Below are 19,562 nucleotides of genomic sequence, written 5' to 3' on the forward strand. Positions count from 1 at the left end.
TTCTTCACACCAATAAATATATATTATAAATCTACTTTTGTAACAATAAATAGAATACTTGAGAGGTCTCACCTTCAAGCAGTAAAATTTCCTAAAATGAAAACAATGATCATTTTATTAATAAAAAATTAGAAAAGAGACTTTAATGTTAAAAAATCTATGTTTAAATAATTGGGGAAATATCACTTGTGTTAACAACGAAACAACAAATTTTAGTTAAAATCACAGTACTTAGGAGCAAATGATATAGGGTAATGAAAGATATATACGTATACCTAGTTTATAATTACTTACTCATTAAAGCTATTTTAAAAAACAATTTTTCACATAATTTTTTAATAACATAAAAATTCTTTAATAATGTAAAAAACTTTTGGTCATTTTTATAATGTTTTTTCTATCAATACTCAGCTAATCGTTTTAATATAAAAATAATTTAGGCATAGTTTAAAATGTGTGTTTGTTTTAATTATTTCAATTGATAAATATTATCTTCCATAAAATATGTGCGCTATTAAAATTTAAATTTCTTCCAATTGACAGTATAGATTCTAAGAATACCAAATTTTTGAAAAATACCAAATTTAAGAAAAAAATAATATTTTATCTGATTTGCTGAATGAAAATAATAAATATTAAATTATAGAAGTATTATCTAAATTATAGAGAAACAAAAAAGGCATTAAAATTTTAAATTCTAAATAAATAACAAAATGTATAAAATATAATGTTTAAATACTTTGTATTAGAATTAAGAGTGTCATAAAGTTAAGAAAATCGTTCCAAAATGTTAGATTTAAGTCAAATTAGAAAAATATTAAAAAAACATTCTTTTTCTTTTAATTAGTTTATTAAAGAAAAAAATACAAAATAATTGAAAATTTATATGTTCATCATAATAGCGATAGATATTCCTGAAATGTCCCTCAAGACTATTAAATTTTTTTAAAGCAATTGAGTAATTGAATTAAAAATTAAATTTTAGATAATTTTTTTGAAAGCTGAATTAAAAAAATATATATATTTAATTTATTCATTTTCTTTTGAAATTTAAATTTAGTCTATTTTTATTTATTTTTGAAAATAAACAAAAACATAAATATGAAACTTTTTTTTTAATTTTAATAGAGACTTTATTTAAATATTTAGGGATAAAAAAAGTTTAAAATTCTAAATGAGTATATCTTATTTATACGTACTCTTTATTTATAATTTGTTTAATTATTACTTTTTTTGTGTTTAGAACTTAACTAATTAAAAGGAAAGTTAAGAAATTAATAAAAATTTATAATGTATTATTTTTTAAATTGTTAAAAAAAGGCAAAATTCGGAAATAATGAACAACTTAATTATCATTTAAGTCAAAAATTAAAATACTGTGATTAAAATAAAGATAATTGTGACAATAAAAAATATTAGTTACCTTAAATATTATATTTCAAATATACTTTTTAAATTTCATTTACATGCTCCACTTAATACTGCATATAATACCTGAAATATTAATAAATCCTATAATATTACTTAGTATTTCGGTATTCTGGTATATTTTTTACTTATTCATTTGAAATATCGCTATGTTTTTTATGAAATAAAAATATATTGATATTGAACATAGTTTTGGTCACAGTTACTTTTTATACTTCTCTTACAAAATTATTTTTCTTTTAAAATCAACTCACCCTGTAAAAAGATTAGTTTTTAATGTATTAAAATAATGCACAAATGTATATTCTTATAATATACTTTTAATATATATTATATATTACTATTTAATGACGTGATGTGATGTGGATGCGTAACGATCCACATTAAATAGTCCCTCTTTCACTGCCATTTATTTGTTTACTTAATAAGCTACAAATAGCTTTAAAAATGAGCAAGGAATAATTTATATTTTAAAAAACTCAATGGTTCTCTGCAGTTTGCCATACCTTATAAAACATTTCTAAGTAACAAATTAATAATAATTTTGAAAAAAAAACACTTAAGTTCTTTCTAATATCCACCATTAGGCTATACAAAAAATACAATTAAAAATATATATAACATTTAAATCTAGTCCGATCATTATTGGAAAATATAAAACCTGAAGCACCCTGTTTAGTTTTTTTGCTCCGTAACACTCATATCCAACCTTCTTCCATATACCAAATATTAAGCGCAATATAACCTTATCTATTTTCATGTAATTCCAACATAACCAACTCTCAATAGAATAAAACTCGATCTATGCCTATAACATCAACAATAAAACCTTTTCTAAAGACAACACCCAATATACTTTCTTTTAAAGCCATCATCATCTTGGCATCAATCTATCCTAAGATGGCGACATATCTGATTATTAATCGATCGCCAACTCGGACTTTCGCCAACAAAAACATCTACAGCAATATACTAAACATCAATCAAACACAGCCGTAAAACAAGTTAAGCAGTTGAGAATCATTTTTTCCTTAACAGGTTGAGTCTGGACCAAGTCAACTCTTGGTCGTCTTGGCTTGGACATTTTTCGTGGTAACTCTTTGACTGGACGTTTTTTCCTTTTTTCGATGATGTAGTGTAGGATTGCGTCGTTCATGTCCGTTTGGATGCCTACACTATCTGGACCTCCGTAGCCTCCGAGCATTAGGGTTTTAAATTCGGTTTTCTTTAGTAAACCGTATCTAAAAAAAAAGAAATACCTGTTTTAGATTTATAAGGTAACGAACTACATAATTTATTTGTTTTGTTAAGAGTTTATTCTTAGAAAGTGTAGTAATTTATAATAGTAACTTATAGTAGCAATATGGTGATGTTTAAATTAGGGACTAATTCTTAAAGAAGTTCGGTATCCAAGGTCTTAAATCGTCGTCACTCTATCTTTAAATTTTGCAGCCAGTTCGAATCAAAAATAAAAAATTAGTTTTATTTGTTTTCAATAAAATTTGACCCCAAAAATTAGACTTTCTCTTATTGTGTGAAAACTAAAACTCCTTTTAGTTTAACCCATTTAATTTTTCTTTACTTGACTATTTAAATAAATATTGTATTTAGAGAATAATATCTCATACAATTATTTGCTTATAATCGTATTTTTAAAAATTAAGGATTGTTTTGCCCTTTAGCAACTTCTGACAAAATAAACCTATATTAATGGAATATTTTGCTGAAATGTCATTTTAGTAAGAAACATTTTTAATTGACATATCAATTTTTGAAAACGTTTATTCAGGAGCATCATATTAACAACTACAATAAACTATGTCGGTTGGTTTAAGTTTTTTCTCCATATGAAATTATTTTATTTGCATACAAAGAATTTTTATACGCAACTGTTAATTCAAAGAACTCATAGGGTACTCCAACTAAAAGACTCACAAGGGTTATAAGAATCAAGGTTAAGCGATTATTATGTTAATTACAACAAATTCAGAGCAGCTATTTCACTTTGCTATCTTTAATTTGTAAAATATTTTGAATGATCTCTTACAGATCAAAAGGATATAAGAAAGTTTAGGAATTTTGGTTAAAACAAAGCAGAGGGGTAATGAGTAATCACCCTTATTTTTTAATGACAACCAATATCAGTAATTCTTTTTCTTCTTTTTTGTGTCCACCTTACTCAGTAAAGCTTTGGACCGGACGATCGGAGATCCAAACTAGCATTCATGTACTGTGTCTCCTACTTTAGTGTGTACTAAGGTGAATTTCACTTTTTGCTTGAATACATTGATTCCTTTTCTATACGCACGCATCTATGAAGGACATGTACGAAGCTTGTATGATATAGATCGGAATTGTATATCGGCCATCTGGCTTGACAAAATTGACAGAGAGCTGATAGAAATGACGTTGTCGACATTGACTGATGAAACATAACTCGTCATATTATTTGAGTTTGTTTTTCAAGGTATACCATAAGCATAAATTAGATTTGTTTTAAGAATGCTATTCTAAATTAATTACTTTTTTCTTAAATAGTGCGCTTTTTAATGTCAGGAGTAATGTTTGAATTGATTGACAATATTTCCAGGCTTCCGGTAATAAAATGTGATTTTAGTTATTACTGTTATCTTTTTGTATTGTCAATTTTTAAACATGCATCATGTAGGAGAATGAAGCACTCAGAAACTTAAATATTAACTTTCCTTAGTAAAATCATCCACTAAATTAAAAAACAGGTACTTTTTCTCTCTTGTGCAATATTTCCAAAAATAACGTCAAAATTGCCCCCAAGTAAATATAAATAGAAGCTCACTAAGCTTACCTCAGAATATTAAGCTTGCTGATCCGACATATTCTGTGCCTGGTCCAATTAATATACTTCTCAGTTGTGATGTTTACAATGAAATATTAATTGATGGACTCATTAAGTTAGGAAAGGGATTACCCACCCTACAAAATACTTACTTTGGATATATTATATCTGGATCTCTTCCTAAAAGTTCCTTGAATTATAAGAGGAACCTGAATTACAATACTCAACCTGAGGAAAACGCTTCAGATATGTCAAACTTCTCATTTTTTGTTCAGACTAGCCCAATATGTGACCCTATACAAAACTCAACAGAATCTCTTATGCAAAAATTCTGGGAGGTTGAAGAAATAGAAAGACCTGCACTCGCTTTAGAAAATAAGGCCGAAGAGATTTTTAAGGCCACCACTACTTTCTTGCCAAATGGAAGATTTCAAGTCGATTTACCTTTAAAAACTCCGAATGAATTTCAAAAATTAGGCGACTCTTTTTTTAGAGCTAAACAAAGATTTTTGAGTCTTGAATCAAAACTTAGTAAAAATAAGAAGCTCTACTCTGATTATAAGTCCTTTATCTAGGAATACATTTCCTTGCAGCATGCTAAAGTTATTCCTCTTACCCTTACGAATGAATTGTCTCACAAAAAGTTCTTTTTGCCACATCATTGTGTGTTACGAGAGGATAATCTCACTACTAAACTCCGGGTAGTATTTGATGGTTCCATGAAAACCACCAGCGGAGTCTCCCTTAATGACATTATGCTTAAAGGCTATTCAATTCAGCCAGAACTCTATGACGTTCTTTTAAATTTTAGACTCTTTACTGCAGACATTCAAAAAATATTCAGGCAGACCAGAATTAACCCTAAGCATATGTTTTTGCTGAATATACTGTGGCGTGATTCTCCTTGTGAACAATTGCAATGTCTAGAACTTCAGACAGTGACATATGGCACAATTTGTGCACCATTCTTAAGTACACGTTGTTTAGTTGAGTTGGCAAATTTAAATTAAAATAAATTTCCTCTAGGAAGTATGGCACTCCTAAAAACATGTTACGTGGATGATATTCTCTATTCAACCCATGACCTCGATACATTATTCTGAAGTGACTTAACTTCTTAACATGGCTAGTATTCATTTACACAAATGGTGCTCCAACTCCACTTTAATTCTCAAGGATATTTCCAACTCATCACAAGAGCAAAATTATATAATTGCTCCAGAAAATCGTTCGAACAAGGTGCTAGGACTCTATTGGGATCCAAAGGGTGACTATTTTTCAGTATCCTTACCCAATCTCCAAATAAAGAATAGTTATACGAAGAGAGAAGTTCTAGTCCTCTCTATAATAGCTCAAATTTTTGATCCAATTGGTCTCAAAGGTATGGATCGCTAAATTAGACTGGGATGAACGTTTAAGTCCAGATATTCACAATGAATGGTTAAAGTTTATAACAGAATTCTCCGCTCTCAAGGGTCTAAATGTACCACGACCATTACTGACTGAAACCAATATCTTAAAACTAGAGTTTTACTCCTTTTCAGATGCCAGCATAAAGGCATATGGCTCCTGTGTTTACATGCGTGTTGTTTACTTAAATAAATGTACATCTTGCATACTTATCTCCTCAAAAAGTAGAGTGTCTCCAATAAAAAATATTACACTGCCTAGATTGGAGCTTCTGGGTGCTCTTTTGTGTATTGACTAGAAGAGTAGTAACTATTCTACAGGAGCAAATTCCTTGTTCATTTACGGTAAACCTGTGAACAGATTCTGAGATTGTATTAGCATGGATTCGTGCTTCTCCTTCTCGATGGACTCAGTTTGTGTCTAATATAGTAGCCAAAATTTAAGAAGTTGCCTCTAATTATACCTTTAGATACGTAAAATCAAAGGATAATCCAGCGGACATCCTCTCTCGAGGAATGACACCTTCAAATTTGATAAAATCAGATCTCTGGTGGCACGGCCCACCTTTTTTGCAAGATACTAATTTTGACTTAGAAGCCTATAATGTACAAATCGGTGTTCCAAATCCACCCGAAGAAAAAAAGGTATGTACTCAGATGACTACATACCTTTTTTTTTCACCGATTTTTTCATACAGTAAGTATGAAAAAATCTTTTCATATAATTTTGGTTAAGTAATAAATGTTTAAAATACAGAATTTGCTTGTGAATTGTTATTTGTTATCTTTTTTAATTTATAATATTAGAATGATTCGCATATTGATTTAATGCAATTGGGTAGGCTTTTTATTGGGATTGTTTAATTTTTTTATTATTTTTTTTATGGCAACGATGTAAAATATCATCAATTTATTATTGCAATATTTTAAGAACGGAGGATTTAGTGAAGCTTTGTCGATTTTAAAACACAATTCACGATAAAAATACTATGTTCCTTCAATCTCTTTTGAAACAAGTTTGACACTAAAATGACTCATTTTAATCAAAAATCTCTCTAAATAAAATTGATTTTAATAACATATACTAAACTAACAGAATTATCCAATTTTCCAATTTTTTGACCAGTTTTAGTCAAAATCAAAAAAATTACTTTTTACTTATTTGTTTTTATAAATTTTAATAAAAAAGGAGTCGATTTTATGGTCAGGGTCAAAATCTTATTATGAGAAGCATGTGGGGGATGCTGGGCTTAGATCTGACCAGGTTGAAGCTGTTTGGAATGAGGCATTGAATCACATCACAAAGGAGTATTGGCGGAAATCAGTGGATCACACAGAAAACATTATTAGAACCTGGTGGAAGAGAGAAAAAGTACTCGATATCCAAGTTGAACCATTGATCATTGCTCCATTTGAAGAAGATTCGGAAAATGACGAAGAGTTTTCCGACTCTGTTAGTGATAATGATAGTTATAATTAGTGTCTTTTTTTAGTCAAATTTGTTACTTCATTTTTATACATTCACTTAAATCTTCAGTCTTACAAAGTGTAAAAGGAAGAAGCCGTTCTTCCTTTTACACTTTGTTTCCTGCTTGGAAATAAGATTGTTCTTGTTTTCATATACAACCTTTTGCACCATTCTTAAACTAATTCCAAGCGCTTTAGCTACTTCTTCTTGTACATTCTAGGCAATCCCTTATTTTCTTTTTCGTTATTAAAATAATTAGTTTTCTTTTTGCATTTCGTTAGTGGATGGGTGAATTTATGCAAGAAAATTTACTTTGTGTATTTTTGGTAAACCATAAAAATGTAATGTTTTGCTACTATAATATTATTATAATCTATGAAAACTAACAAATTTATTTTTAACCTTTTTTATGAAATATATAAATTTGCCATTCAATTTTTTGCTTCAAAAGATTTTTAAAAATTAATTTAAAAAATATTGGCAGTATTAAAATAAATAATAATAAAATAAATAAATATTTTTTGTCGTTATGTTCACAAATGCAAATTTATAAAACAGTAATACCCAATAAAATTAATAACATTATGAATTTGTCAAAACATTAACGACCTGATTTTAATTAAAATTAATTTTTTATATAAATTTTTTTTTGCTCCATAGATTTAGCATAAAAAAATTGTAATAGTCTTATGTCATGTTTATACCTGATGATTTGTAACATACCTTTTAATGTTATTAAACGTGATCAAAAATACTTTATGAGTGTAGGTTGCAAAACATGTATGTCTGATTATTTCAAAAACGGGCGCTCCTATCGAAATAAGACAAGAGCATCTTTTTTATGTAAAAATGTTGGTTCTTTTTAATTTTACTATCCAAATGATTAAAAAATAACCAGAAAAAAAGTTATGACATTTTTATCTTTGCTGACCACTAATTTTATTCGACCCTGTATACATTTTAGCATAAAATGTTATAAAATCAGTTAGTAATAATAACAGTGGTATACGATAAAACTTTAGAAAAATAACGACCAGGCGTTTCGAAAATATTAACTAAAAACCATCTTTAATAGGAATTATAAAACACCCTGTAACATGAAAACGATTTACTTTTTAAGATTTCTGTATATGAAGTTTTTGTCTTATTTTTAGACAAAGATGCAGCTGGTAAAATATTGCGATGTAACTTCGGACCCTGTATAGTTTACAATAATCTAATAAGTTTTAGCAGAAACATTTTTGGAATATGAGGGATTATAAGTCAATTAGCTCAAAGGGTAAGACGAAATGCCGATTAATAACATTTAAGGTTAAAAGATAATCTACTCATTCAGCCACAGTCACTCTCACTACTTTTCTTAAATCTCTAACTTTCGCATTATATTGAGCAACTTTAACAACATAACTCAGTTATTTACCTCGGAGCATAAAGAAGATCTTTCAACACAGCTTTCATGTTATCATCTTCAATAATCTTCTCCTTTCGTTCACATTCCTCCACTCCCCATTTCATAACGGCACTGTAAACCAGCAGCTCACTGGAGACAAATAGATTATCACTATTAACGATATCCAATACATCGTGGTAGTGAAGCTCATAAAACGACTTATGCTTTAAAAAATAATCCCCATCTGTATCGATTACTTTTAGAACGTCTTCACGAAGACGCCCTAAAGGCTCCCTCATCTACAATAACAGCAAACTTATAGTTTATTACTGAGTAATTAAGAAAAACGTGACAAACTTACCCAAAAGTCATTCATTTCTTCTTCATTGTCGGCCAAAGGTGGGGCAGAAGGTTCAAAGTTAAAGGGCTGATCGATTGCGGGGGAGTGCAACCATCTACCAATACTTAGAAGGATTCTTAGAGCGTTTTCTTTATTTATTAGTCTGTGCATGTTTTGAATGTAATGTTTTGCAAACGGGACGTTTCTATTCGTTAAAGAGGTCTCTAAGAGATTGAGCGCGACGTTTGGATCTGTTTGCCGAATAGGGTCGTTCATCATTGATCTAGAATTGAGATTAGTATATCTATTAATCATATTTTAGTTGTTATTTAATGGGTAAATATTTATCTATTTTACTATGAATCACTCTAAACGTCTATGCAGATGCATACTTTACTTAAGAGATATTAACATCTCATTAGTATGATAACAAATTGATTATTAATGGTTAGCTAGTATATATGGTGGAAAAGAGATTATGAATCAGCTCTTTTTTAAGAGATGTAGATTTACCATCTATTCAGATTTAGAAAAGACTATTAGAGAACTGGTAAAAAAACGAATTGAGAATTTTTAATAATAATTTAAAATATGCAGATGATAGGCTTTTTTTAGTACGTGAATGTTCTAGAATATTAAAAGAATCGAATTATCAAGCAATTAGGATACCTAGATGAGCAACTAACTCGAGAATAAGAGTCTAGCATTTTTTGTGTCGTTTGTAAGGTAAAACTATGCTTGTTCCAATTTTTTTCTTTATTAGTGTATGGTGGAACATTTGAAAAATTGTTGCTTGCTGCAAGATGTAGGTCTTTAGCCTTAGTTATATTTATTTCTTAAAGCTCTACGATAAGATATCCTGAGCTTTATTATAGTGTAACGATATTGTAAACATCGAGCATACAGGCTGATTCTATGAAATCTGAAAATGACACAAGTAGTACACCGCACGACGTTTTTGGAGACGCCTGGAAGGTCAGCGAATCTTCCGGAATCGTGGTCAGCCGAGTATACAAGGAGCCACTGAGAGTCAGTTGATATTTTCGGCGTTTCCAATATCGTTTCAATATGATTATCTTTGTAATTATATGACAATTCTTCATGTCCAGCATGCGAATTTAGCAAGATACACGCTTTACGAACGGCAATTTATTATTTAAAAGTTTCAGGAAAATATACGATTTTTTTTTGTCTCGTTACCTAACAATTTTGATTTTATTATCTTGCAACTATATTTGGAATTCGTTAAGATGGAAATAAGAAACTGTAGAATAGTAAAAAGAAGAACTGTAAGAACTGTAAAAAAAATACTTTAGACAGGTGTACTCAAAGTGTTACTCGGTATTTTGTTTTTGTAGCTGTATATGCTGAAATTCCTGTTTAACACAAATACGTTGTTGGGAACGGCAGAAGAACATTCAAAGCTTCTGTGGCAAGTTGTGGATATTCATCACGAACCCTGCACTAAAAATTATTTAGTGAAATTGTTTTAAATAATGATTCCATGCTTGTATCCGATGTCATTTCTCGAAATGATTCATAGATCTGATTTGACATATTTTCAGGCTTCTGCAATTTAGATGAAAAAAGGTTTTGAATCCATGAGTTTAGTTTTAGTTTTGTATTCTGTTCTTCAGAAAAGTAAGACTCAAAATTCCCTTGCAGATCATTGAGATATTTCTGTATCACTAAGACTATGGTGACCAAGAAACTCACTTAACAATGAAAAGCTTTCGATTTCTCGCTTAACAAAACAAGTAATCCAAAAATCGAATTTTATTTTAAACGCAGTTAGTTTGTTGTTAGCATTGAAAACTGTTGTATGTTTTCCTTGTAGTGACAGGTTTAATTCGTTAAGTTTTCCAAACATGTTTGCTAAAGATGCTAGTCTAAATAACCAGCTTTTAACGGACAAACGTCTTTTAAATGAAAAGGAACATCTGTAAGAAAAGCTTTGTCAAAGTTTTACAACCGAGACAACCATCTTACTTCAGTATGGAGCAATAATGTTTTATGATCGCTACCAGAATCTTCACATAATATTGAGAACAATCGAGATTGCAGTGGACGTGACTTGACAAAATTAATTATTTTTACTAACTCATCAAGAACCAATTTTAGATTTGGTGGCATTTTCTTAACCGCGAGTGATTGTCTATGCAGAATGCAGTGGCTGGAACTACAATTTGGCGCTTTCATTTTTATTCGTGATATTGCTCCTGCTGTTCTAGCTGTCATTGCCTCGGCTCCATCGGTACAATTATCAATGCAATCATTCCAATCGAGTTGGTTTTCTTCAAAAAATATGTTAATCGTGTTAAAAATTTCTTCTCCGGTTGTGTTATTAGGCAGCGATGAGCACATAAGCAAGTGTTCTTCGAGTGAATGTTTATATGGATATCGCATAATTAGTCCAGCAACATCAGTCGACTCATCCATTTGCAAGACGAATTTGTTATTTTGAAGCCGTGGAACCAGTTCTTGTTTTATGTTTGTTGCGATATCCCCAATTCGGCGCGTAACTGTATCGTTCGAAAGCGGCACTGTAGAAAGATGCTTTACAGATTCTTCGTCGAGCATACATTTTGTTATGTCTACCACACATGGTTTTATTAGCTTTTTAGCGATAGGGTGCTCTTCTCCTACTTGGGCAATGCGGTAACTAACCAAATACGATCCCTCCATGGCTTTTTCATTCAGTCTCATACGTCATAGTTTTTTGGCTTCTAAATAATTGTTCCTTTTTTTACGTAGAAAAAATTTTTTACTTTTGTTTTTGAAATCGGGATGTACAGTTTCTAAATGTCCGCGCATCTTAGCAGATACCATCGAACTATTAGGAAGGAGTTTGCTGCACAACATACAAAAAGGTGTTGGAATCAGCAAATCCGAGATTAATGTATGATTCGTCATACTTTCGTTTTTTCACAATTTTGCAACACCTTTAAGCCAGCGCTCCATTCTTCTTTAACACTAATTTGATTTGGTCAATTTAATGACAAATAGTACCTCTTGACGCACGAAATACAAGATTTTACAACCACTACGAACAACAAGACAAGCGAACATAAAATACTAAGATACCGGTGTGAGTAAATTTTGCGGTACGTTGCTTGATTAATAAATTCTCCGCGCCAAACAATCCTCCTTTACATTATACCAGCTACCATCGAATCATCTCGAATTCCTCAGAAACTTCGGAGAGCCAGACGATTTTCCCCGAAGTACGCGTCGACGCACGAGCACGTCGGCGTACGAGTAACGCTGGAACATTTCGATGTAATAGGTCGGGCATTTTCTTAATAATACATGTATTAAATTTTCGTATATGTACCAGTAACATCTATAAGTAGGCGTTTCGTTTTGGTTGTTTATTTTTATCTTAGGTAACTTTATTCTTATAGGTCCTTTAATACATAAATTCATTTATTATGACTGCTGGCAGAGCCATACTGGAGGTTTCGCGGAGCACTGGGGCTCAAATGGGGATCAAATGTACCATTGCGACAAAAAACGCAAATAATCATAAGATTTGCTAGTGCAAGTAAATTGATTATCTCAAGACCGTCCTTCAGAGAGGAATTTGAAAATGATCAAAATTTTAAAAGACTAGAAATTTTTCTAGATAAACTTAATTTTTGTTTGGCTGAATATCAAAAACTCTCTGGGGGTTACACGCCATTTTATCAAAATATAAGCTTCAAGAAAAGCAACCTATTATTTAAAAGTCTTATAAAAAAAAATATGTTCTTGTAATTGGTCAAATTGTGAATAAGTTAGAATATACTTTACAAAATGAAAAACTACATTGCGACAAAAAATGCAAAAAGTTTATCCAGAGAACTTAATCTCTTTTAAAATTAACCATAATAACCGCCCTTCAGAGAGGAATTTGAAAATGATCGTGATCTTTTTCAGATTAACTTAATTTTATGTTGATTATGTGAACAAGGCAAAATTGAAATGTTTTTTTAGATCCATTAAAACTCTTTCTATTTTGTAATTCTTATTTTTTTGACGCTGAAGTTGAATCACTCAAGGGTAGAAGATATCGACTGGTAATAATATTCTAATCACAGTTAAAAGAAATCAAGAGAACCAAGAAGACTTTAAGGTTAGATAAGTGATCGGTAAACATTTCTGATTTAATACTCTTGAATTCTTTTTTAAGGAGTTCTGTAACGTTATGTAGACTATACGAAGAGACCAAAGGAGTTAAGCTAATTTACTTTGCTCTTTTATTAGCCGCAGATAGATTAGATATATGCTGATGTATTGCTGTGCTATTATTAGAAGAATTTGGAAAAAAAAGTTAGTTTTTTGGTTATGTATGCAAATGAGCAAAATTGAATTTTTTTTTATTTCTTTAGAACCACGAACAATCTCTATATGGTGTAATAGATGGCATAGTGATTTTAATTTTTTTGAAAAAGAATGTTACTTTGAAGGGTAAAAGATATTGATAAGACAAACATGAAAACAGTTTTTGAAAACAGTTAAAATAAATGAAGAGAATCAAAAAGACTCATATATTAGATGATTGATTTCCGGGAAATTATCTTAAGCTGCTAGACCATCAGAAATTTGCATGAAACATGATATTCGGTAAATTAAGGCTCTTAAGAAACTTAATCTCCCAAGATAAAATATTATATTATTCAATAGGACAGTGCCACACTATTAGTGAAACGTTGAATTGACTAATTGTAACGTTGAATTGATAATAATCTGTTGAAGCAAGAGATCCAGGAGCAAAATTAATAATTTTGAAGCAGAACCAGGAAGACTTAAAGATTGGATGATTCATACAAAGCGATGGTCAGGATCGATCACGACCAAAGGCAAAACATTTTATTTACTTCAGTTTTAGGTTTAGTACATTATCTGATCGATGTATACTTTATAATCTGTATCAGTAAATAATAATTTGATTTAGGTATAGTGAATCAAATCAAGTTAAATGGTATAGTGAGCTCAAAGACTTACTAAATTATACAAGGAAGAAAGAAGTTACCTGAATGCGAAGGTTGGAAAGGAAAACTCGTAGAGATAGTTGAGAGCTTTAAATTGGGCCGAAGAAATGACAGAGGAGACAGGCTGATAGAGTTTTGTCAGAAAAACAAGTTTTTCATCTTAAATATGAACCAAGCAACACATCATCAGACATCTCCTTAACACAATAATGACAAAATAGTGCGAAACCTGTATCACGAAAATTGACTATATCATGGTAAATCATTGTACCACGACGCAGACATTGGATCTGATCATAATCCTGTGCTATTTGATTTATCTATGACACCTAAGCTCAGGAAGACAAGAAACCCAACACTACAAATTAACGTGCAGTAAATAAAATAAAAGGCAAGAAAAAACTCCATGTAGATGAAGCCTAATGCCAAGCTGCAGCAAGTAAATCGTAGCCAACTGAGAGCAGACGACACTGATGCGACCTAGACTGAAATATCAAGTTATTAAAGGAAGTCACAATTAAACACATTAAATCCGAGAATAAGAAAAATAAACAATGAATGACCAGAGAAATTCTGGAGCTAATGGACAAGAGCCGGGAATGCAAAAAATAAAGCCCAACGGTATATATATTATTCAGCAGCAAACCAGAGAGAACTGGATGAGGGAAAGATGTGAGGAACTAGAAGACTTACATCCAAAACATGATGGTTCTAACCTGCACAAAAAAAATAAAGGAAATATCTTGAGCAAATAAGCTACAAGCAACATATAGACTGTTTGATAATAATCACCAACAAGCAAAGGACATCTACAAGGAAATAGTCAATTAAATCCGAAATAGACAATTACATCTAAAATTTATTTGCCGACTTACGAAAAGTACCGTCTACCAGCAATAAGAACAAAAGTCCTACCATAATTAAATGTGAACTTGAATGTACTATTAACCAAGTATAGTACAATAAGAGGCCAGGATGAGACAATAATTATTTAAAAGTTATTAAGTTAATGGATGAAAAAAAATTGGATTTTTTCCTAAAGCTACTAAACCAAATATATAACTCTGGTAAAATTCCAACAGAATGGCTAAGGTCTAACTTTCATTGCCATTCGAAAAAGGCCGAATCCTCGCCAATGCAATGACTTTAGGATGATAAGTCTGATGAGCAACGCCCTAAAGATCCTTTTCAGAAAACAATCGAGTCTACAATCGAATCCAGGAAATATTCGAACAGGTGATCTCAAGAGAACAGTTTGGATTCAGAAGATGCATTAGCATTCGTGACGCACTATTTAGCCTACAAATTTTAGCTCTGAAATACATGACCCAGCAAAAGAGCTTATACATAAGATTTGTTGACTTCGAAAAGGCATTGGACAGAGTTCCACATACAGAACTCCTAAAGTCTCTTATTAATGTGGTAATCGGTAGTAGGGAAATCCAGTTAATAAAGAGTCTTTATTAGCATCAACTAGCAACAACAAGAATAAAGAATATTAAATCTGCAAAAATAGGGATTTGCAGCGGAGTGCGACAAGGATGTATATTGTCACCGGTTTTTTTTAATGTTTTTTCGAAGGACCTGTTTAAATTCGTACCAGAGAAAACTTTATATGGAGAAATCGTAAATAATAGCACACAAGATATGCTGATGACATGATGCCAATGGCCGCCACAGACGTTGGGCTTCAAACTATTATGCGTACACTATAGAATGAAGATCAATTCTATTGCAAATTCAGTGCGAAGTCCTAGAAATGATAAATTATTTTAAATATTTGGGTTCGTAGATTGAAAGAGACACAAACCCCAATTAGGAAATAAGGATTAGAGGATTGAGCAAACACGCCACGGATTTAGGCGATATAAGCTACTCTTCTTTAATTCATACTTAGACCTGCATCTGAGGATGGTGCTGTGTTATCATTACGACTCTCTGGTCTCATTAGTCCAGTCCCTTATGGAGAAAATGTACGAGTTACCCCAACTACTAATTGAGGCAAAGTTGGGAGAAAAAAGGGATTTAAGAAGAAAACGACTGTCCGAAACATTAGAAACTGGATCGGTTTGAACTTTGAGCAGGAACTTGACAAGATAGACACGCATTTGCCAATATGATCTTCATCCTTCATTGAGGACAGCACGGAAAGACGAAGATAGAACTCCTCTGAATAGAGCTATAATTTAATAACCTTAAATTATTTTTTATGGAGTTCTGTCGTGTTATTGGCTGATACGAAGGATCAAAGGCGTTACAGAATTTTAAAAAAAAACACATAGAGCTGGTTACATTCATGGAATTAACGCGGACTTACTGCGCAAATTGATCAAAAATTAATAAATTGATTGAGTTTGTTCTTGCATTTGTATTCAGCGAAGATATTTGATTGTATTGATGATCTATTGTTGCACTGTTATTCATCATATGAGTTCTGTATTATCATTTACTTTTTTATATGTAAGAAGTAAACAATTATTTGCATTGATTCAATTAATGACTTCTGTACTTTTTACACTTTTTATTTCCAATTTCAAACAAACATGATTTCACAAAATTATACTAAAATAATATTATTAAAAAAATGCTAAAATATCGATAATAGATAATTTTTCTATTAGAGGAGCGTTTGTTTAAGGTCTTTAAACCTCTAATAATCTTGATATAAGAGATTAGGTATAAAGAGCATTTTATCCCTAAACATTTTGATCCCTTTTATAATATTTTTTTACTTATAAAAAATTAATAAAAGTGATATTTTTCTATAAACTAAAGCGTAATATTTTGATTTAGTAGATAGATAGCAAAACTATCTTACAAAAAATGAAAGTTTTGAAAATACTCATACATTTAAACATGCTACTAAGCTATATGTCAAAATTATTAAAATTTTTTCTAGAAATTACATTTGTTTAGTCAGGAAAACAAAAGAAGAACTAAAAATAAGTAATTATGGAGAAAATAAGAAATAAAAAATAACCAAAATTTGTTTCGAAAACTGAAAACCAATCAATAATTTAGAACTTGACCGTATTTCTATTTTATCCAAATAATATTATTTTTTATTATTAATTTAATTGTATCCTAAATATTCTTTTAGAAATATCTTTTTTTTTTATTTTATCAAACTTCAGTAATGTTTTTTAAAATATTCTCTAAAAAAAACAAAGTTGACACACTAACATCAAAAAAGTTAAATTTTTGATCATAATAATATTTTCTTTTATAATCTAAATACTGTAAACGTATGTACGAATACTATAGTCACATATTTTAATAAGACCAATTTTATTAGCTTTCACACAAAAATTTACTTTAAAATAAAAGATTCTTACGTAGTCACAACCCGATAAGCCTTTTCAGTAACGGTCATCGGCCTATCAGTCGTTAGCTCTTCAGTCACATTTTTATTATTCAAACGTCCGACGGTCTGTTGGTCACGTCGTTGCTGTTCAGCCTCTGGATCATAAGTTACTTGCACCATTTTATCCTCTTTCTTAGATCTGGAACAAAATGGCAAAATTTACAAAAACCTCTTTGTTTTTCACTTTATAGGGTTCGGATTTAATAGGTTGACTTCACATGATATTGGCAGTTTTATCCTACATAATCTTTATCAGTATATCAGTATATTTTTCCAGTAAAAAAACTCTTATAGCAACAGGGAAATTTCTGGAAAAAAATACTGATTTTTTCTGTGAAACCCCTGGCAAAAATATTGTTCACTTACTCGAATAACTTTTATTTCACAATTTTTTGGGTGTTTAACCTTAAGCTGATTTAAACTAGACGTAAATAAAGCTGTAAGTCGCGCACCTATAAAAGTAATATTAATACTCCCATGCTTCAGCAAAAGATAACAAAATTTATATTTGATCTTTCCTAAGGTGGGGATGGATAAAGCTTGAATTTTGCGATATGCGGTATTTGTTATGGGAGCGTGCTGGTCTGTTTGCATTTCCTATCAATCGATTTATATTATCATTAGCAAGGACTTTCGGAAGCTTTTCGCATAGTGTGAATGGGTTTTTTATTAAAAAATTATATTTATATAATTATTATATTATATCTACATATATAAATTTACTAAAGCAAGTGACAAACTATTGAAATATAAATTTGTAATCAGTAGGAAGATCCATTAGTAAATGTGATTTTGAAACCAGTCCTAGTAAGTACACGATTTTACCCTTTTTTATAATTGTAGTATCCAGACATATCCCAACAGATATATTTTTGACGTCATTTTAGTAATCTTTATGAAGAGTGCTTTGTTATTGTAGGCGTGGCACACTAGTGAACTAGCATTGTTAAATCTTTATTTTTTCTCAAATTTATTATATTGGTAAAAAAGAAACAGCTTTTTAAATAATAGCTAGCTGTATTAAAAAATGCAAAAAATTGTGGTGTTTAAATTTTAACTTTGTTGGCAGAAATTTTAACAAACAACTGTAGGTAACCCTCGTTCACCCCAATAAATTAAAGTTTAATTAAATTCCAATAAATTTTAATTAAACTTATTTTTAAATTAAGAAATCCATACAACAACTAAAAAGCTATCAGTTTTCAAAATATTTCTAGTTAATTGTAGTTATAATTCAAAATTTACATGTTTTTTCTTGAGCAACTATAGCTTAAAAAGGGTAAATTGTGTTTCAAATCTTATTATAAATCCAAAGAATACACCGCATAAGAATTTGTGTTGAATTTTGTAAAACCTTGTATTATTGATAATGAATATTTTATATTGAGTGCCGCCCCACATTTATTTCCATTGATATAGAAAACAATACACAACATGATGTTAATAAGGAAGTTTCTTTCATTAAGTATTTCTGTGTTATAGCCAAAAATATTTAAAAACTCTTACATAAATCTTACATTATAAAATAAATTTTAAGCCAGAAATTGCTGGTCGGTGTTTATAAAGCATTGGTTGAGTCATGGATTGAATACGGTACTGTATGATTTTTGTATATGTGATACAAAATTAGAATTTAAAAATCTTATTTGGGAAAAATAAACTATATTTAACTAATTATTATACTCATATGATGTCCGATCAATCTATTGAAAGTTTGTTGCTTTGTTCATAAACTCGAACTAAATATTGCTATAATATTCGCAATAGCATAAGTTAATGATAAAACGTAATAATACTTAAAAATTCCCAGGAGTATTGAGAATATAAATATACATTTCATAAATTTTCTTGCACGAATAGAAAAAAATAGAAAAAAAATTAAGAAATCTTGCAGAAATTGTATTAAAACAAATAATAAATAATTTAAAGAACTATTTAAGTAAGTAAGTTAAGTTGAATTTGGTATACTGAATATGTAGTTCAAGATAAGTTAACATATCAGCATGATTTAAATTTATTGATAACTCGTGTTTAATATAAAAAATCTTGTTACCAGGAACATGCAGGTTTTAAGTGACCTAGGTATCTATTGATATATACCTACATCCATATTAAATATATTATACAGGTTGGGGAATTGAAGACTATGTATTGTCCCAAATAATGGCAACACTGCTTCCTAGCGTCCATGAACGGCTGCCTCCGGTGACCTTATAGGTATTTGAAAAAAATCGTCCATCCCAAAGAGACCTACGTAAGTAGAGAAAAAATAAAAAAATAAAAACCTTAAGTCTCGGTCTCAAAATATTTTTTAATATGTTTCAAAGGTTACATGTTTCGCTTAAAAAAGCATCATCAGACCTTATAAGCTAGTA

At 30.3% G+C, this 19,562-nt stretch overlaps 1 protein-coding gene across 5 annotated transcripts in view; it reads right to left on the minus strand.

The window, feature by feature from the left end:
* Positions 1-1,367: 1,367 nt before the first annotated feature.
* The window catches only part of LOC126739389 (uncharacterized), a 69,851-nt gene continuing 51,656 nt past the window's right edge, over positions 1,368-19,562 (minus strand). For 2 of the 5 annotated variants that reach the window (XM_050445051.1, XM_050445050.1), the window contains exons 2-5: positions 17,159-17,326; positions 8,872-9,133; positions 8,541-8,809; positions 1,369-2,669 (exon numbers count right to left, since the gene is read on the minus strand). In XM_050445051.1, the coding sequence (XP_050301008.1) occupies positions 2,408-2,669; positions 8,541-8,809; positions 8,872-9,133; positions 17,159-17,307 (942 nt within the window). In that variant the 5' untranslated portion in view covers positions 17,308-17,326 and the 3' untranslated portion in view covers positions 1,369-2,407. Of the gene's footprint in view, positions 2,670-8,540; positions 8,810-8,871; positions 9,134-17,158; positions 17,327-17,553; positions 17,664-19,562 lie in introns of those variants that run through there. The other 3 variants (XM_050445049.1, XM_050445047.1, XM_050445048.1) reach the window with 3 other exon arrangements.

The sequence above is a fragment of the Anthonomus grandis genome, chromosome 8, assembly GCF_022605725.1.
Source record: "Anthonomus grandis grandis chromosome 8, icAntGran1.3, whole genome shotgun sequence".
Classification (NCBI taxonomy): Eukaryota; Metazoa; Arthropoda; class Insecta; order Coleoptera; family Curculionidae; genus Anthonomus; species Anthonomus grandis.